At 42.3% G+C, this 21356-nt stretch overlaps 2 protein-coding genes across 5 annotated transcripts in view; one reads left to right on the plus strand and one right to left on the minus strand.

The window, feature by feature from the left end:
• LOC143735241 (SLAM family member 9-like) lies at positions 1 to 5662 on the plus strand. The gene is made up of 6 exons (XM_077225347.1): positions 1 to 233; positions 853 to 1182; positions 1384 to 1668; positions 1790 to 1894; positions 2352 to 2419; positions 5028 to 5662. The coding sequence occupies exons 1-6, from the start codon at positions 194 to 196 to the stop codon at positions 5133 to 5135; spliced, it is 936 nt and encodes a 311-aa protein (XP_077081462.1). The 5' UTR covers positions 1 to 193; the 3' UTR covers positions 5136 to 5662.
• Positions 1726 to 21356, minus strand: part of LOC143735296 (uncharacterized) — a 26577-nt gene continuing 6946 nt past the window's right edge. For 3 of the 4 annotated variants that reach the window (XR_013203081.1, XM_077225430.1, XM_077225428.1), the window contains one exon: positions 19466 to 20794. The gene's annotated coding sequence lies outside the window, so the exon portion shown is untranslated. Of the gene's footprint in view, positions 1863 to 19465; positions 20795 to 21356 lie in introns of those variants that run through there. The other variant, XR_013203082.1, reaches the window with a different exon arrangement.

Below are 21356 nucleotides of genomic sequence, written 5' to 3' on the forward strand. Positions count from 1 at the left end.
ACACTGTGTTCTGTGTTCCGATGTGTTCAATATCGTACATTAGATATATAGATATACACCTATGTTCAAAACTTGTCAGAGCATGTGTGAGTAAAGTAGGAGGGTCTAAAAGATTCACACACCAAATAAGCAGGTTTAGCAAGAGTCTTATCAGATCAGAAGTTTCGCTGAAGAACTGAACAATATTTTTCAGATGTTTTTTTTGTTCTGTTTGTGCTGCTGGAGTCTGGTGGGTAAGTCAATATATATATATATGGTTTAATTTCTTTCAGTTTCAGGGTAATAAAGCTGCTGCTACAGTTCAGATTACATTATTTTCTACTTTAAATATGTACTAGATCAATATCATGAGATTTATTTGCTTTGAATTCATTTCTCAGTGTTTAATTGGAATTTTAAATGGAAATGTCCAGGCCTTCTTTAGTAACTAAATTTCTCTCGCTCAGAAATCCAAAACCTCAGTTGAACCACTTTCAAATCTGAAATGTTTTTTTTTTTTTGTGAGTTTCAGTATCATAGTTTTCAAAGATTACAAATGCACACTCTTCCCAGTTATTTCTCAAAAAGTTTATCAAATATATCCAGCAGAATTACACTTGTACTTTCAAACTGTAATTATCATCATGTATTTATTTTTTAAAATATATTATTTTACTCCATAGTAGATACGTTTAAAAAATAATGAAGATAAAATCGTTACCTTTTTACCATCTTTACCTTTCAATTTGCTTCTGTGTCTGTGCTGTTGCTCTGGATGTTCTTCAGTTCATATTTAAAGAATTCAATTTACATTTGATTTCAGGCTTTGTAAACCAACAGGATTCTTAATCTGTCTCTCTTCATGTTTATCAGGTGTGTTTGGGGCCGAAACAAATGCAATACAGTCAGTGTCAGTGATGGAGGGAGATTCTGTCACTCTAAACACTGATATTACTGAAATACGTAACGACATAATGTGGCAATTTGGAGCTGAAAAATCTCTCATAGCTAAAATTAAAATAAAGAAACAAAACTTCTCCACATTTGATGTTCCTGATGGGAGATTCAGAGACAGACTGAAGCTGGACGATCAAACTGGATCTCTGACCATCACAAACACCACAACTGAACATACTGGAGTTTATCAACTACAGATATTGGCAGCTAAACTGTTAGTGAAAATGTTCAATGTTTCTGTCTATGGTGAGTAGAAATCACCAATCCTGCTTTCTACATTCTTTATTATCTATTTACATATTTAAATATTTAATAATTTCTATTTTGAGATCACAGACACAATCACTAACTGTTAACACACTAAACACTCACTCAACACACTGATCCAAAAATATGATTGTTGATTAGATTGATCCAGATTTCTATTTATTCTCTCATGTTTTCCAGCTCGTCTGCCTGTTCCTGTCATCAGAAGAGACAGTTCATCATCATCATCATCAAACTGTTCACTGGTGTGTTCATCAGCGTTGAGTGTGTGTGATGCGACTCTCTCCTGGTACGCAGGAATGAGTGTATTGTCCAGCATCAGTGTGTGTGATCTCAGCATCAGTCTCTCTCTACCTCTGGAGGTGGAATATCAGGATAAAAACACCTACAGCTGTGTGCTGAACAATCCCATCAGCAACCAGACCACACATCTGGACATCAACACACTCTGTCACACACGTGCAGGTACCACAGCACTGATGATATATGTGTGTATTTACTGACCTGATCTCTGTCTTCTGTTGTAGATCAGACTGATGCGTTCACTTACACTAATGAATGTCTCTCTATTACTCTCCTCCTCCAGTCTCAAGGTCTCTGATAGTGTTGATCTCTGCTGGATCTCTGATGATTGTTGTTGCAGTCGGGATCTTCTGCATCTGCAAAAAACAAAGAAAAAAAGATCAAGAAGGCAAGTGTTACCTATAGCTTTTTTTAATACAAAATATACTCTAAATCTTATCATTTTAGTAGTTAATGTCTTTTAGTTTCTTTTTAATTGATGAAACTGAAATTACATTGTAAGTTACTGGGTTTCGGTATACATTTGCATATAATGTCACTGGGCCACATTCTTTACTCGTCTCTCTCACAAACTGAATCAAATTACACTGTAAATGCAAACACGGAAATGCTTATCTACATTATTTCAATATTAATACAACTTTCTCCAGTTTACCTACCTTTATGAACATAATCGTGCATATTTAGCTTTCTGCTGATGATCAAATTAACATCGCTATGAATGACAATGTGTTCATCGAAAATGACGTCTTAAGAATATTGTTCTAAATGTAATTACTGCATACTCTGCTATAATGTCAAATTCATGAACGCTAATTAAACTTTTATTATTATTATTTAAACAGATACAGCTTGTGATGTAGAAATAACGTATGCTGACACAATGAGCTACAGAGGGAATGCACCTAAATCGGTAAGATATTTAATCTCTGCATTTAGTCATTTTAGCAGCGAGTGAGATGTTGATGTGTGCTTGTGTTTTTGTCTGTATAATGATCTCATACACATTACACACAACAGCATTATATCAGATATTATAAAAGCCATAACATTATCATTCAATGTCAAAACTTCACAATTGATACCTTTAAAGGGTAACTAAACCCCTGGTCAGAGCCTGACTCCACCCACTGGCAATTTTTGAAAAATGCTGGAAAAGTGGGCAGAGCCCAGCGGAGATAGAGCGGAGATCGTTTAACTGTCGTGGCCTTCCCAAGTCGACTTGCAATGTCGCCATCCTGTCACACACCTCTGTCGAAATAAAGGCGGGCATACACTGTGCGAATTTCGTCCGATTTTGAGCCGAATTCTAAGTCGTGCGACTCTTTTTCGGGTCGGGCCGATTTTCAGCTTTGTCGTGCGTCGTTTGTCGTGCAGTGTTCGTGCAGTGTACAAGGGGAAACGAGAGGCGATTAACCTCTCCCGATCGGCAATCGGATGGTCGGATGAATTTCTGGCATGTCAGAAATTTTGGTCGCTCCTCGTGACTATATCGCACAGTTGAAGCAGAGCTACGAACCGATCGCCCTAAACTCAGTGTTTTTTCCCTCACTGCGCCTGCGCGAAAACAGAAGTTTAAGCATTTCAATCTGAAAAAAAAAAAAAAACGAACAGAGGGAAGTCTTTAAGTTCTGTAGTTCAAACTAGCTACAAATTACTGTTGCTTATCTACAGTTTGTCCAGTTATTACCCACGTCTTCCAAGCTGCGATGTAGCACCGTGCCTCTTTTATTAATTTGTCAAAAAATGTTTTTGAAATAAACCTGTTTTTAATTTTCATTGATGACTAATTATTCCAGTGTTCGGACATATTATAGACTGTTAACATAATGATATGCCTATAATTCATTGTAATCGGCCTAAATGTTAAGACAATTTTCAATTAGGATCCTCATTGAAAATTGTCTAAAACATTTAGGTAGATTACAATGAATTATAGGCATATAATTATATTATTATTATTTTATTATTCCTCGAGGAGTAGGCTTCTATTTAATATTTTATTATCCTCAGCGCGCATTGCGGTGATGTGCTGTGAAATTATTGCGTGGCAAATTAATTATAATAGCAGATCAATTTAATAATAGCCTTCCCTAATACAATAATACTAATAACAATTTAATACATAAATTGGAAGTGCTAAATCATCTTGATAGCTGATACTTGTTTTGACAATATCTCTGGATAGGCTATATGATATCGTCTACCAACCCAACACGGGGGGTTATCGCACATATTTCACACGTATAGTGTGAGCAGTCAAGTCGCAGCTCGACGTTCGGACCGTATAGTGTGAGCACATAAATCCTGAGCTTTGGCTTTACATCGCATGCGATTTACTCGTTCAGTGTGAGTAGGTACCTTGCTGAAATCGCACATACATCGCACAGTGTATGCCCGCCTTAAGTAAATTGTGTACAGGAACAACAACGTGTACAGGAATATGCGCAGACGTTGCCTATATGAAGGGTCTTGCTCTTGGACACGTTTATCCGGAGTCCAGCTTTTTCCGCTTTGCTTCCCAGTGCAGCCGTTTGCTCGCAGAGTGATCGTTGAATAGATCCGAGCAACGCGATATCGTCCACGCAAGTAGTCCTCCATCTCGTCACTGTGGGCGAGGGAGGGTACGTCGCATGAAGAAATCCATAGCGAGAAGAAAGAGGAATGGCGACACTCCCGTGTCAATGCGGAAGAATTCAGAGACACCCTGGTCGGTGCGGATGCAGCAGCTCGATTCATGATAAATGTTGCGGAAGAACCGGGATGCCGTATAAGTGAACAATTTTCCAAAGAGTGGCATTAAGTATATCGTCGAATGCTTTTGTAAAATCTATGAAATTGACCGGCGGTTTCTGTAGTTCAACTCTTCGCGCAATAATTGTTCTTAAGACAAAAATTTGTTCAGAGCAAGATCAACAGTATAATCCCAGATAGCACACGTACATCACGGAGACGTCTATTTGATGTGCGTGTTTACATCTGGAAGGCTTATTTTTTTTAGAGTGTTTGCTCATCTGCAATACGTCTATAGGACGTTTTCTGTCAGATGTCAAATAGACAATTTAGAAAATGTCTTAAAGATGTAATGATTTAAAATATGTTAAACTGACATCTTAAAGATGTCTATCAGATGTTAGTAAACAGCAGATGCTTTCCAGATTAAGTGATCTTTAACAGACATCTTGCAGACGTGTGTGCTATCTGGGATATTAATTAATTTAATTTTTTTTTATATCTAACTACTTCCTCTCGAAAGATTGACAATTTTGCTATTTTGCATCACCACTTGATGCCCAATGTAAAATTTGGGTGCTGAAGCAACACGACTGAGAACTCAATCTGCTTCATGTTAGCTTAGCAGCAAGAAGAAGTTACATATTATCAAATTACATTGCATAACTGTTATTAAAAAAAAAACAACAACATGATTTCACATTGAATTGCAATCAGTCTTCAGCCACGTTATTAATATAATAATTTTATTGGTATTTTATCTTGTGTGATGTTTTTTTTTTTTACAGAGAGTTAAAGAGGAGGATCATGTTGTGTATGCACAAGTCGCTAAGCGAAAATCCCAAATCCAGGGAAGAATCAGCCTTGTTGACCCATTGGAGAAAACTTATGTTTGACTCTTCAAGGAATAGTTCACCCGTAATTTACTTGCTCTAAATCCATCCGAGATGTATATACCTTTCTTCTTTCAGTCGAACATAATCATGTTCACGCATACGGCCGTTGCCGGAAGCTAGTGACTTTAATGTATAAAGTTTTAATTATGGATATTTTCCCTCCTAAAACCCATTGCTTCGTTTTAGAAGGCATTTATTTACCCACTGGAGTAAATACATTTTATGATTCCAGTTTATCTGTATGAAAAAGTAAATTATGATTTACTTTTATGATGGATAGATTTTTGGAGCTTCTAAAACTTGGACATTGTAATGCCATTATAAATGTATGTGTTGTGTATCGGGTATGTTTTCTATTTTATACAATTTTCTTGTGTAATGTGATTTTTTTCTTCACACTATGGTAGGCTCTCTTCTTCCCTTTTTGTATTGTAACTGAATGGGAGAGAAAATGAGGGCAATTCCCTCTCATAGAGGCTGCTTATTTTTGTCTTGTATCAGGAGAATAAAAGATCCAGTGAAACGGTCGTCTGCTGTCCCGTGTCTAACTCCACAAAGCTACACAACGCAGAATCAAGTGTTTTATAACTGGTGTCGCTGGACACACATCACACTTGGCTTCGCGAGCAACTACTTACACAATGAAAGTCTATTTTCAAGCTTAAAAAAGTTTTTTGCAAGAAGAACAAACCTCATTGGTTCTGGTGCATCAAGCATGAGGATTGGAGTTTCTAACTAACTCAAATAAATGAGATACACGTGTAGGCTACATCTAGAAAACAGATGCAGAAGTCATGCCTGCTTCATTTTATACAGAAATGGTTTGATTTGTCGGTTGGACAGACAGCTTCATGAGCGTGCGACCACTGTAGGATGTTTGTGTTTGAGGTGTGGTAGCGTGCGCCGTGCGGTTGAAGATGTTTCCATTTCTGCACATATGAAGCTCAGCATTTGACTTCCGCTCTGCACAGCTTTACAATGAAACTGATTCTGGCAGATAAAAGATTATGTCACATTAGACCGTGACATTATTTTGAGATCTTACAGTGTGAATGTGAAATAAGAAAATATCATGATTATATGTGAAATATTAATGTTCAAGGGCGTATGCATCTCTATATGTATCAATCACCTTATATACTCATGCTGTGGTCCTGTAGTTGCCAGTTTCTATATATCCAGCTCTAGCAAGAAAAGCAAGTAATTTCTAGAAAGCTTCAACTTTTCTTGATCTCACACCTATAGTCCCCACATCCTGTACCGGTTTTATAAAGATCATATTCATATCCAACAAAACATTGTTTGGTCTGTGCTGTAAATATCATGTGACTGATCACTCAATATTGAAACTTCCTTCAGCAAACAGTGAAAAACACATGTCTATTTGAAAAAACATACATAAATGGCTGTCAATGTATAAAAATACCTTTTGCCAACATATTGGTGTAACTAACAGTAGGGGTTAACTGGCCATTTAACAAGACAAACTATGGTGGCAAATCAATGCCAATAATAAACGAGCGCACAGCTGATGCTGGCGCGCGCTGTAAATGACTTTCGCGAGCGAATAACATATCTACACGCGAGGAAACAGGAACTCGCGAGCTCATTCAAGCCCTGCGCGCGCGCAGACATCTCCTTTGCGCGCAATACACAAGGGGGTAATCCATCAGCCGGAAGTTGAAGCTGCCTCCGGGGGCCGCCATTGTAGCTGGCTATGACCTGCTGTTAGCATCCCATTGACTCCCATTCATTTTGGCGTCACTTTGACAGCGAATAACTTTACATCTGAGGTGTCCAAAGACTCCATTTGTCCATTATTTATTTCTAAAGAAACACGACAATGTATAAAAGGCTCCATTACTTTGTATCTTACGTTATGGCCCCGTAGAAGCCATTCTTGTAAAAATAGGCTAAAAATTGCGTCATAACCACGCGACTTTATGTCGCACAATAGAGACATTACCGTATAGACAGGAGGAGAAGCTCGCACAGTCTCGCAGGCAGTCTTTTACTGTCTAAAGTCAGCCCATGGCATAGATAGAGTCCATAAAAGCAACGCGACAAAATATTTAAACAACGTTTTTGAGGAATTGGAAATAATTCGATATGTGGCAAGTGAATACATATGAAGTAACATTTATCCACGAACTTTAAATTATTTATCTACTACTACACCTACGGGGGATGGGGAAATTAATTATCAGGAAATTATACAGGCAATGGAAGAAGAAAAAAAACATCTCAATGTCTATCGCGGTTAACGTTGTTCCTTTATTTATTTACACATCTACGCTTGAAGATGAATGTGATCCCGTTCGGAAGCCATATGTACAAAATGCCTACATAACGTGAAATAAAGAAAAACGGTTTTGTTCAAGTGTTTGTGACCGTGATTTATTAGCCAAAACTACATGATTTTACACCTAGCTCACAATTCTTTATATATTGGAATATTATATGGTCATGTAATATTGAATGGATACGAAAATGACTCGAGGGGACATTATTATATGGTTCCTGGGCTCATACTAAGAAGTATTTTTTGGATGGGTTATTATTCTGTTTGATGTAGAAGGAAACGAAAAAGAAGGGAAAAAATTATTTGCATATGTGCCTATATTTGAATCATTTTTAATAATTTTGGAAGATTGTGCTGTAGCCTACATGCATTTATTTATCTGTTATGTTTGATTGTATTATGTGTGTGTGTACTAGCCAAATATTTAAATCTAATGGATATATACATAAACATGTTCAAAATAAACTAAACTAACTAACTAAAATTACTAGAACTGCAGATAGGCTACTCAAACGATTACAATCCTAAAGTAGGCTATTTTAAAGTCGATTTTAGCCACTTCTTTTATCATGTCATATTGTAATTATATAGCGTAATATGTTATATTAAATTAATTATTATAACCACGTCCATGGGGCTGCTTTGACAGGGTCAACCACACACACCCAAACTACTCTTAAAATGTTACTGTTATTAAACTGCACATATCTGTCTATATTGTTCATACTGCATACCCATGTGTTCTGCTCATAATGCTACTGTTAATACACTTCAAATATCCTTGGCACAGCTACTAGAAGATTTACAACTGTCAGTCAGGTTGCTCACGTGACATCTACGTCATCAAGCTCAGTTTGAGCCTGCGCAGAACGCTTGGCTATCAGGAAGTGAGTGCCCATGTTCGGCTTCAACTCTCTCCCAACGGGGTCGCTGTGTCCATTTCTTTTACTGTCTATGTGAATTACGGGTCATTTTATAAAAGGCGTCCAATCACAATTGACTTCCGGGAAAAGGGATGTAACCAATGACATTTGAGGTTATTAAAACAGTAAGCCCCGCCCCTCGACTGCCAAAAATGAAATTGTTCGAGCGAGCAATAGCAGCAGGCGAGAGCAGATCGAGCGCGAGTGCGTGGGGAATGATCATGCGCGCGCGCGAGGGCTTGTATTGCGCGCAGAGGAGATGTCTGCGCGCGCGCAGGGCTTGAATGAGCTCGCGAGTTCCCGTTTCCTCGCGTGTAGATATGTTATTCGCTCGCGAAAGTCATTTACCGCGCGCGCCCGCATCAGCTGTGCGCTCGTTTATTATTGGCATTGATTTGCCGCCATAACAAACCCTTTCACTCATTAAGCCCGGCAGGGTTTCCCGCAGCACTTTGAAACTATGTGGCCGCCTAAGCAACACACCCCTGCTGCCTTAACTACGTCGACAAAAAAATTATAGGAGCGATATCCGCCGAGTTAGTCTGTCCTGTTTTCTCCCTTTCAATCTTTAAATATGTGATAAGCCTTCGTGTTCGCTTCAGTCTTGTTATCAGCGCGTTCTTCCGCAGCGGCGCCAAGCACGTCAGAACAAACAGAAGACAGGGGTGTGTGTGTGTGTGTGTTCATCTGAGCCTCATTGGTCTGTCACTGCTCGTCAATGTCAGAATATTTGAGATGACCAATCAAATCAAAGTAGGCGGGCTTTATGTTAGCAGCGCGAATTTTAGCAGAGCGACTCATAGACAGTAGGCGCGACTCGACGCACTTCAGTTTACGGTCGGTCAAGTGCGGGATAAGATGTAAGTTGCTAAACTAAACATTTCCTATTTGACAGTTTTTTTTAGGTCATAAATGTTAAACGTATCACAAAAATATTCAGGTAAACTAATAAACTTTTGTCTATTTTCACCATTTTGAACTGAAAATAGACCACTATGTGACGTGACTCATGTAATGTAGAAAAAATAATCTCAAATTAAAAGCCTTGAATTTGGTATACAAAGTCTTGGTTTCCTTTCGAACGGTCACTTCGTATTGCGTAGCTATACGCAGTGGGGAAACTCCTTTTCCTCGATTTACTGAAGCCTTTATGTAAAGCGCATTTGCAGCTGCACAGCTAGAACATGAGCGTCTGGCTCGCTCATAGGCTGCGCTGCGGCAACTGCACATCCAATGGCGTGGGCGCCTCTGACGTGCAACCAATGAGATCACTCTGCGTCATACACGTCAGAGCCCGCCAAGGGGGCGTGACCTCAGTCTATAATAGTCCCCGAATTCGCCATTATAGCAGATTTTACTCCTTCAGCGACAAACTTCACGTCTCTGACCATTTATTGAGCCTTCGCCGTCGAACAAGCCTTCAGCCTGAGCGAGCTACAGTTCAGCAGACTACACATCTCAACCGTGTTTCTCCTGACGCCGTCTCTCCTGTGGCTATCCGGCGATATCCTTTTCAATATCTGTTTATTATGTGTTTATATCTGTATCAGCGTTGTTCCATATGCCTCGTGTTATGCGAGGCCTACGAACACGCGAGCTGCATTCATGCCTGGGACTCTACCACGCAGAGAATGCACTCTCTGTCGGCGGATGTGCGGCCTGCGCGTGCATGCCTATCTCCGTGCTGCGAACTCGGCTAACGTTAGCTCTCTCTCGAGACGGCGGCGCCGCGTCACCCGCGCTCCCTTCTCCGGCCCTACTTCAGCCGAGGAAGAAGAAGCGCCGCAGCCAACGGCATCCAGAGAGCACGGACGTTTGTGAATGCACGCCGGCCACGTCCCCGCGTGCTTCACTCACTCCAGCTCAGTCATCTCCGGTCCCGTTCGAGGGAGATCAGCGCCCCCCCACCACCACGTGGCGGGCCTCGTCTCTTTCGGCGGACCCAGCGAGGCAGGACTAACTCCGACGCTGAAATGCTTCGGATCCTAACACAGGCCGTCTCGGACCTCGAGCTCGAGTGGAACTAACCGTGCTAGCTGGCGCCGACCAGCAAAGCCGGCGAAACAGGCCTCTCAGCCCCGCCCTGCGGCTGATGCCGAACGCTTCCCGCCAAAGCCGTCCTAGCACGCAAAGGAAAGAGAGGGCACGTGTCCCGCGCTTGCCGGACCACCCTCAAAGAAGCCAGCAAAACTTCCCACAGCCCCCTGTACAGTTCAGGCGGCTGGGGATTTTATTATTGTAAACAGGCCCGCAGCAGTGAGCGCGTCTTTGCAAACAAACGCCGTTTTCACGGCGACCCAAATAAAGCACACGAGCACAACACATGGGTTCACGGTCCCCCTTCACTAGGCGGCCCCTCCCTTGTTGTAACACTGACTTCCCCACACGCAAATGCTTGTGCATTCAGTCCAACATTCAATGTGTGCACAAATCACAATATATGGGTTCACGGTCCCCCTTCACTAGGCGGCCCCTCCCCTGTTTTAACACTGACTTCCCCACACGCAAATGCTCGTGCAGTCAGTCCAACATTCAATGTGTGCACAAATCACAATATATGGGTTCACGGTCCCCCTTCACTAGGCGGCCCCTCCCCTGTTTTAACACTGACTTCCCCACACGCAAATGCTTGTGCAGTCAGTCCAACATTCAATGTGCGCACAAATCACAATATATGGGTTCACGGTCCCCCTTCACTAGGCGGCCCCTCCCCTGTTGTAACACTGACTTCCCCACGCGCAAATGCTTGTACAGTCAGTCCAACACTCAATGTGTGCAAAAATCACAATATAAGGGCATCAGGTCCCCCTATGTTAGGCGGCCCGTCCCAATCAGTGTGTCAAGCCCTAGCCACACGGGTTATAGCCTGGCAAGCTATCCCCGATGTGTCGAGTTGAGTTATAAACGCTATAAAGCGAGGCAACTCGCTCCAATTCGCTCGCAGACCCCCAAAGTTTCAGGCGGTTCTCGAGACTTCGGTGAGAAGCAACGTGGGTCACATGCTTCGCACCGATGTACAGAATTCATTAGCAAAAGGGGTGATGGAATTAGTCCCCCCTGTGCTAAAACATACGGGTTTTTACAGCCGCTATTTTCTAATTCCGAAAAATGACGGCGGCCTCAGACCCACTCTAGATCTGAGACATTTGAACAAAGCTCTAATGAGACGGCCGTTCAAAATGTTAGCTATCAGTTTCACAAGCACAACACATGGGTTCACGGTTCCCCTTCACTAGGCGGTCCCTCCCCTGTTGTAACACTGACTTCCCCACACGCAAATGCTTGTGCAGTCAGTCCAACATTCAATGTGTGCACAAATCACAATATATGGGTTCACGGTCCCCCTTCACTAGGTGGCCCCTCCCCCGTTGTAACACTGACTTCCCCACACGCAAATGCTTGTACAGTCAGTCCAATACTCAATGTGTGCACAAATCACAATATAAGGGTATCAGGTCCCCCTACGTTAGGCGACCAGCCCCAATCACTGTGTCAAGCCCTAGCCACACGGGTTCTAGCCTGGCAAGCTATCCCCCGTGTGTGTCGAGTTGGGTCATAAACACTATAAAGCGAGGTTACTCGCTCCAATTCGCTCGCAGACCCCCGGAATTTCAGGCGGTTCTCGAGACTTCGGTGAGAAAGCAACGTGGGTCACGTGCTTCGCACCGAAGTACAAAATCTATTAGCAAAAGGGGCGATAGAATTAGTCCCCCCCGCGCTAAAAAATATGGGTTTTTACAGCCGCTATTTTCTGATTCCGAAAAAAGACGGCGGTCTCAGACCCATTCTAGATTTGAGACATTTGAACAAAGCTCTCATGAGACGGCCGTTCAAATTGTTAACTATCAAACATATCCTCGCGCAAGTGCGCCCGGGGGATTGGTTTGTCACAATGGATCTGAAAGATGCTTACTTTCACATTCAAATAAATCCTCGTCACAGGCCATTCTTGAGATTCGCCTTCGAGGGCCGGGCTTATCAATACACCGTTCTACCGATCGGTCTATCGTTGGCACCCCGTACATTCACGAAGTGTGTGGATGCAGCGCTTTCTCCTCTGAGATTTCAGGGAGTGCGCATGTTAAATTATCTCGACGACTGGCTGGTGCGGGCACAGTCGAGAATCGAGCTATTAGCTCACAGGGATTTGATTCTCGGCCATCTAAAATGCCTGGGTTTCACAATCAATGTTTCAAAAAGCAAACTGACCCCCAGCCAGAGCATGATCTTTCTGGGCACAGTTTTAGACTCGAGAGCTATGACAGCGTGACTCACACAGAGCGCGCGCTCTCGGTGCGAGCGCTTGCAGGCACTTTCAGATTGCGCGAGCGCGCGCCACTGAAGAAATTTCAGAAACTGCTTGGTCTCATGGCAGCAGCATCGCCAGTACTCCGCATGGGATTACTGCGCATGCGCCCGATGCAGCATTGGCTGAAACGCTGTGGGCCAACTCATGCATGGCAGTCAGGCAGCTTGCGCGTTATGGTGAATCACGGTTGTTTAAGAACCCTGATTCCCTGGCGGGCTCAGAACTGGCACCACGAGGGGGTGACAATGGGAACAATTTCCAGGAGGAAAGTGGTTCTTACAGATGCGTCCAACCTGGGTTGGGGAGCGCTGCACGAGGGCATGCCTGCATCCGGCCTCTGGTCGAGCACGGAGCAGAGCTTACATATCAACTGTCTGGAGATGAAAGCAGTTGGGTTGGCCCTGAAGGCATTTCTGTCGAACCTCAGAGGTCACTACGTCTTAGTCCGCACAGACAATACGTCAGTGGTGGCCTACATGAATCGCCAGGGGGGCATCAGGTCAGGGAACCTGCATGCGATGGCGAGAGACCTCCTCTATATGGGCACAAACCAACCTGAGCTCTCTGAGAGCAGCGCATATCCCGGGCGTCCAGAATGTGGGCGCGAATATGCTTTCATGGGACAACACTCCCCTCGGCGAGTGGTCCCTGAACCCACAGACGGTCAGTCTAATATGGAAGGTGTTTGGCGAGGCCGAAATCGACCTTTTCGCCTCGAGAATCAACACCCACTGCAAATTGTTCTTCTAGAAGAACAGGGACGCGCTGGCCCATGTCTGGCCCAACCGTCCCTTTTATGCCTTCCCCCCCCCGTCTCGATGATTCCACAAGTCATCAAACGGGTCAGAGAGAGCGGGTGCCCAGTCCTTCTGGTGGCCCCTCTCTGGAAAACCAGATCGTGGTTCCCGGAACTGGTTCAGTTATCGGACACAATCCCATGGCCTGTCCCACTGAGGAAAGACCTCCTCACACAGGTGAACGGGACATTGTGGCATCCGAGACCCGATTTATGGGCCCTTCATGTTTGGCCCCTCAACGGGTACCCAAGGACCTTACTGAGAAGGTTTTAAGCACTATATCTGAAGCCAGGGCCCCGTCGACTCGGCGCCTGTATGCTTCAAAATGGTCAGGTTTTTCCAGCTGGTGCTCGAAAAATCAGGCTGACCCAGAGTCATGTGTGATATCAGTGGTTCGCTCATTCTTACAGGAGCTGCTGGACGCGGGTTGCTCCCCGTCCACGCTCAAAGTGTATGTGGCAGCCATAGCAGCACATCATGTTCTGACGGCTGGCCAGTCACTGGGAAGAAACGACCTGGTCGTAAAATTCCTGAAAGGTGCGAGGAGAATGAACCCCTCCAGGCCTCCGTCTGTGCCGCCTCTGGACCTCTCCACGGTCCTGGGGGCTCTGAAAGGTCCGCCTTTCGAACAGCTCCAATCGGTTGATCTAAAAACCCTCTCGCTGAAGACCGCTCTCCTTATGGCGTTGGCATCTATCAAGCGAGTGGGAGATCTGCAGGTGCTCTCTGTGAGCCCTGCATGTTTGGAGTTGGGTCCAGATGACTCCAGAGTCATCCTCAAGCCCAGACATGGTTACGTTCCTAAAGTGCTCTCAACACTGTTCAGAGCACAGGTGGTGACATTATCAGCCCTCCCTCCTTCTGCAGAGGATGGAGAGGTTAATCTTCTCTGCCCTGTCTGAGCGCTGAGAATCTATCAGGAGCTTTCTGCGTCTTTTAGACTATCAGAACAGCTTTTTGTCTGCTTTGGTGGTAGATCCAAGGGGGATCCAGTCACTAAGCAAAGACTGTCTAGATGGATAGTGGATGCTATTCTATGGCTTATACCGCAGCGGGTCAAGTTTGCCCTATAGGTATCAAGGCCCATACGACCAGAGGTATGTCTCGTCATGGGCTTGGTCATCTGGCATTCCCATTAGTGATATTTGTGATGCGGCCGGCTGGTCCTCGCCTTCCACATTTATGAGTTTCTATAATAGGGAAGTGCCTTCCCTGCAGGCGAAGGTGCTTTCGGTATGATTAAGACCCGTCGGTGGCTGGTCTTGTCATATATTACTGTGCATTATCACATTCACATATATATATAAAACCCGCTGCTGGCTGGTTGTATTCATGCATAAACCCGCTGTTGCCGGTTATATTTACATATATATAAAACCCGCTTTGGCCGGTTATATGACATATATAAAACCCGCTTTTGCCGGTTATATTCCATACATATATAAAACCTGCTTTGGCCGGTTATAATTTCATATATAAACCCACTTGACTGGTTATATGTTCATATACCAATAACCCCGACAGTGTCTGGGTTCATTGGTGTAGTATGTTGGGTTATTTCTAACTGATGTGTACTATTTTAGACCTGACGGTGTCTGGTCTATTTATACATAATTATGCGGTTATGGCTTGTTCTGTATGCTCAGGGGCCTGAGTTGCAGTGGCAGCCAGTTACTCAGTGCGGCGTTTTGCATGGCGTCCCCACTGCGTATAGCTACGCAATACGAAGTGACCGTTCGAAAGGGAACTACTCGGTTACTCACGTAACCTCAGTTCCCTGAGTTAGGGAACGAGTATTGCGTAGCCAGCCGCACTATAGTAACATGGCAAGTTGTCGCTTCAGTCGTTAAACCTGCTATAATGGCGAATTCGGGGACTATTATAGACTGAGGTCACGCCCCCTTGGCGGGCTCTGACGTGTATGACGCAGAGTGATCTCATTGGTTGCACGTCAGAGGCGCCCACGCCATTGGATGTGCAGTTGCCGCAGCGCAGCCTATGAGCGAGCCAGACGCTCATGTTCTAGCTGTGCAGCTGCAAATGCGCTTTACATAAAGGCTTCAGTAAATCGAGGAAAAGGAGTTTCCCCACTGCGTATAGCTACGCAATACTCGTTCCCTAACTCAGGGAACTGAGGTTACGTGAGTAACCGAGTAGATTTCGTTACAAAGGTATTATATATTTTTTGCCTTTACTAGGATTTACTAGGATTAAGTTCATACCATAACAAAATTAACTGTTACTAAAAATTCATGCAAAGTTGAGTGCACCTCGCACTCCACGTCATAGCAGAAAGCGCAAAAGCGTGCGCACCGTTACTATGGTTACTAGGCAAGTGAGTTACAGATCAAGATAGTAACGTATAGCCAAGCGTAGTTTGTTGTCTGAAATAGGAAAGTTTCAGTTTAATCCGCTGTGGCCACAAATGCCAGAATTCAATAATTTAACCCCCAAATCAGAGCATTTCTGTTAAAAGAAGTTTATTGTTTTCTAACTATTACCCGGTCTTTTCAATAGTAGCTGGCAACCATGCGCGCGCGCACTCTACACTGCTCAAGAAGCGCGGATGATCTGAAAACACAGACAAGCTGGAGATCAGCAATCTTCATTTGAGATTTTCAACTTAAATTGAAGTGTCATTCAGTCGGTCTGTGTTCTGTCACGAGCCGCTTGCGCAGTTTGTGCGAACAAAATGCAGGCTGATATCCAGCAGTGTTTTTAATTTTGATGCAATGTTTCCCGAATATCCACACGATTTCAAATGTGACATTGATTTTATACAACAGTTAAAAAACAAAACAAAGGTGTAACATTAAGTGATTTACTACATTTAAAACATTATAGTCAGGCTTATTGCTCTATTTTGCAACGAAATCTGTGGCTTTGAACGAATCGTGAGATTCAATGAATGACTCACACATAAAGACAATGAGTTACCGCCACCTACTGGCGATTTTAATATAATATTTTTATTAATATTAAACGATTTTTAACATTGCCTATTTATTGAACATTGTTTTATTTAAGGAATTTATTTAAGTTTTATTTAAGGAATTCTTTTTTTTTTTAAAGGCATTACAAAGGTAAAAAAATGAAATGGAAAAATTGATTAAAGGGGGCAAATATTACTTAACCCTTTAACCTGTTAAGCTTCACCAGTGCGCCGACACACTGAATCGTTCTTTGTTTAAATAGGTCAGAGTTACTATTAGAATGTTAGTACCTTGACAAACTATACATCATTAAAAAGATATAAGACTCAAGTTTCAGTATTTGTCTTAATTTGTGTCAGGAGTTATGCAATTCCAAATCTCCCCCCCACCCACCACCACCTTAACTAACACATTTTCTGCGGGAAACCCTGCCCGGTAAAATAATGTAAAATTACCAGATTGATTACCACATCTGAACACAAGCAACAGCTTTCCATATTTTTACTGTTAAATTTACATGATCCAATTAAATGATCTAGACAGACTCGTTCGTCCACAAAATAAGGCTTGTTGTCCAGCTTATTTCCATTTATTTATTTACTTTTTTAAATTAGTTGTGCTTTTGAAGCAAAGAATCACCATTATTATCATTGTGCATGCTTTTTCGTCCGTACATTTGCATTTAACTCGCTTTGCACCATTTGTTGTTGACTCATGAATGAGGTGCCAAATTGTGATGCCTATTGAGGAGAGGGGTGTTATGACTTTTATAAGCAATTGGGTGTATAATTTTTGAATAGCTCAACCTTTGAACGATAGGGTCCATTATAAATAAATCTCACAGTAGAGCCAATAATAAACACTGTACACTGATGAGCCAAAACATTATGATCAGTCACAGGGTTAGAAAATATTGTTGATCATCTCCTAAAAAGGCCACATATTAAGCACTGGGTAAATTAGATGGTAAGCATGATTGTTTGTGGCAGGATGGTAATTGAGTGAGATGCTTGTTTGTGATTTGTATCAGGTATGTTTTCAAATATTCAGTTCTCGAAATAAATTTCACAAGTCAGATAAATAGTATGCGTATTTGGCGTGTTGTCCGAGGACAGGGCGCCGAGCTTGGTATTTGGCCAGAACCCGAGTACCCTGGTGGAGGGATGCTGAAAACTGTGTCAGTGAGTCGACTGTGTGTATATATTTATAATATATATAGACTTCCTCTCATGCTGATAGGATATACATGGTAATTGACCTATGGCTAAGCCACGCCCCCAAACGCAATGAGCCAATCACAGTGCACATAGCTCCCAATACACTCGGACATTCTCTGCTTCCACGTCCATTGAAATGCATTGCAGTTAATCAGTTTTCATTCGTTTTTATATGTTTTTTCTTGTCATTTTAAGTTTAAAATGTTCAAACGGTGTGCATGGAGTACATGCAACTCCGACACTAGGTATCCCGAGAGGCTGGGCGACAGTGTGTATTTTTTACCCTTTCCAAATTAAGCCACATCTCAACCGAGTGTCTGCTCATTTGAATGAGAGAGAAACAGAGATACCTGGAGAAAATTTTAATTTTAGGCTCCGATCCTTATTTGTTACCCCCAGTTTTCTTTTGTCCATTATTATCTGCCCCAGACTTGCCCCAATTCTTGTGCATAACCCCTCCCCATACAGTGGGGATCGCTTGAAGGTTTTCAAGAGTACCGATCCATATCAATATGCTATGGCTGGATGGGTAAAAGACGTAAAAGTGCGCCACGGCCACCAAGGATTTATATATAATCATGGGAAATGTAACTGTTAGGTATTATAAAAAAAAAAATTCAAATGTATGATTTTGGTGGTAGTTTGCTCTGACTAGGTAGCGAGTTACGGCTCACGGCTAGCTGTCATTAATCTAGACTGGATGACAACTCTGTTTAAGACATAACCGACATATTTTACGGAAATACTTTCCAAACGGACATTTAAACATAATGCTGTGTGTATTTGTCCATTCAGACACGAAACAGCTCAATTCATTACTCGCGCGCTTTGGCTGCACGCTTTCGGTCGGGTGTATGCGCACAGAAAGATGAGACATGATCGTGACAGCTAACCACTTCTTTCGTGCTGTTGTTGCAGCCAACTGCACAACATATTGCAGGCATTACGGAGACCGTTGGTCGTAAAGATGGCGGCGCAAAGCTACAGTGACGTCATGTGACCCGAACGAATACCCAAGGGGGTAATCCATCAGCCGGAAACTGAAGCCTCCCGGGGGCTGCCATTGTAGCAGAACTTCACCTGCTGTTAGCATTCCAATCACTCCCATTCATTTTGGCGTCACTTTGACATCGAATAACTTTACATCTGAGGCGTCCAAAGACTTTATTTGTCCATTATTTATTTCTAAAGAAACACGACAATGTATAAAAAAAAAAGAATTGGAAATAATTGGGTATGTGGCACAGCTACTAGAAGATTTACAACTGTCAGAGAGGTTGCTCTCATCACATCTACGTCGTCAAGCTCAGTTTGAGCCTGCGCAGTCGCTCAGCCATCAGGAAGTGAGTGCTTCTAATTGGGCTTCACGTTTCTCCGTTGAAATCAAGGGGGGCGCTGTGTCCATTTCTTTTACTGTATATGCCTATACCGCTGTATTTGAATGCGTGTTTTGCAGACTGTGTTTGGATTTTCTGTCGAGATTTTAATAAATGTCGATTTGGTTGTTCAGTGCTACTCGATCCTGAACTGCCATAGCAGGTCACAAGATCGTTCACGGAGTACTCTGAACAACGGAATACGTTTTTTCAGCTTTCTTTCTTGGGAAAAACAAGGGAAGCAGGTCGAAGAGCTGACGAGAAGACGCCGGATCAGGTGGGTTGCTGCAATCAGGAGGAAAAACTTTACTTAGTTACTGTCCTCCACTGCATACTACGTTTGTTAAAAGTTGTAGCCTACAAAACAAGAGGTTGTGTACTGAATATTTCTTGATAACTAACAGTTAGGAGGATAGTTGATGAATGATGTTGAATTTGTGGTTCATGTTAGCAGATGATAAAGCAAGGCCACATTGCATGAATCAAATTATATTTATTTTGTTTTCAATTAATAATTTGCTTTGATATTCTGTACATCTTTTTACATGCCTTTTTAAAATGTTTGTGAATCAAGTTTTTATATAACTGCTTAATAAATACATGAAGTGACTTATATGTTTCTGTACTGATTGCATCCACAAAGACCCTTTAAGTACACATAAACTGGGATGGGCAAAGATACATCAAACTATTTTAAAATAAACTATCAAATACCCTCACTTTTACATGTGTCAACATTAACTGATGACAATAAGGCACAGTTGTATTTAACAAGTTACCCCATCTTGTGGCATTATAAAGTAATGTACAACAATTTTTTTCTTGCACAACCTATGAAAACTTAACATATGCTGAAAATAGCAAGCTAACATTAACTATGTGTTGGTGCACATTTCAGTTGTTTTGCACGCGTGTTTCGGGCGTGCTGTTTCCTTGTGGCTTAAAATAATTAAATAAGGTAAAATAATAAACTTTCAAAAGTCTGAACTTAAAGTTGGATATGCCAATCCATTTATTAACATAACGAAAAATAAAACACTTCTTCAATAATAACGCAACTCAAGTCAGTCTCTATTTACATGCCATGCCTCACGGTCAAAAACCATGCACCTCGCTGTGCGCCACACCTGCACCGCAGACAGTTTGTCCAAATAACGTTTTTTGGCAGTGGCATTTAGTTTCTCCCGGTAGGGTCCCTTCTCCTTTTCTTTAAACATCTCCATTTCTTCCGTTCTTCTTCAATTTCCCTCGTTTTAGCCAAACACACCCACTATTATACCAAAGGTAAAAAGATTGTGCCTGTAAAGATGGCACCCATGTCCCATAATGCAACACTGCGTGACGTACATTCACATTCCCTATAGGCGCGTGGAGTTTCTTTACAAAGTAAATTTTAAATGTCACCAAATACTGGCCTGGCAGCAGAATACTGTGTTTTTAGTCATTTTCACAGATCCATGTGAATGAAGATCGTTTTAAAAACGTTGAAGTTTTTTAATTTAGTGTGGATTTGAAATGTTGACTGGTATTGCTACCGAATAGTCAAATCTTTGTATCATAACAAAAATATTTCTCTGAGTGTTAAAGTTTCAGCTGATGTTTTTCTCTCATTTTCCCATTGCTTCTTCACTGTCCTTTTCAATGAAGGTACCAATGTAATAAATGGTTAAATTGGTGTCTCACTGTCACTGTCTGATTAGAGGACGTCCCATGATCAGTAGTTCAACAGTATGTCATAGTTGCATACATCTCATTGGCAGGAGTCATCACTTCTGCATCATTCTGAACGTATTCTCCTGATCCTGTGAGAATATACAGATTCACAGATGGTGAGAGAAGAACAGAACTGATGATTCACACATACTGTACACACACACACACACACACACACACACACACATACACACACACTCTTGTACATCTATCTTTATGAGGACATTCATTGACACAATGCAATCTCTAGCCGCTTACCCTAACCTTACTCATCACAACTAAGTGCTTAACCCGAACCCTTACCCTAAACCTACCCTTAACCTAATTATAACCTTATCCCTAAAACCAAGTCTTGACCCTCAAACAGGCCTTTAAAGGGGTCTCAGAAAGTGAGGACCGGCCAAAATGTCCTCACTTTACTCTCTTTGTCCTCACTCCAATGGTCTAAAACTCAAACTGGTCCTCACAAAGATAGTTGTACAAGTACACACACACACACACACACACACACACACACACACACACACACACACACACTAAAGACTAGGCATTGTGCATTTCTTTCCGTGTTTGCATAATATATAGCAGTAGTTTATTTGCCTAAATATTAAACACATTGTGTAAGAGCCATTGAATGTTTGTTGCAATTCT

Source organism: Siphateles boraxobius, unplaced genomic scaffold (genome assembly GCF_051911475.1).
Source record: "Siphateles boraxobius isolate OS27281-9 unplaced genomic scaffold, OSU_SipBor_1 13, whole genome shotgun sequence".
Taxonomy (NCBI): domain Eukaryota; kingdom Metazoa; phylum Chordata; class Actinopteri; order Cypriniformes; family Leuciscidae; genus Siphateles; species Siphateles boraxobius.

Bases quoted from the DNA above. Each gene is read 5' to 3' on its own strand.
- LOC143735241 (XM_077225347.1), top strand. From the start codon at position 194: ATGTTTTTTTTGTTCTGTTTGTGCTGCTGGAGTCTGGTGG. The intron at 1,183-1,383 runs GTGAGTAGAAAT...CATGTTTTCCAG, and splicing joins GTTCAATGTTTCTGTCTATG to CTCGTCTGCCTGTTCCTGTC. The intron at 1,895-2,351 runs GCAAGTGTTACC...TTATTTAAACAG, and splicing joins AAGAAAAAAAGATCAAGAAG to ATACAGCTTGTGATGTAGAA.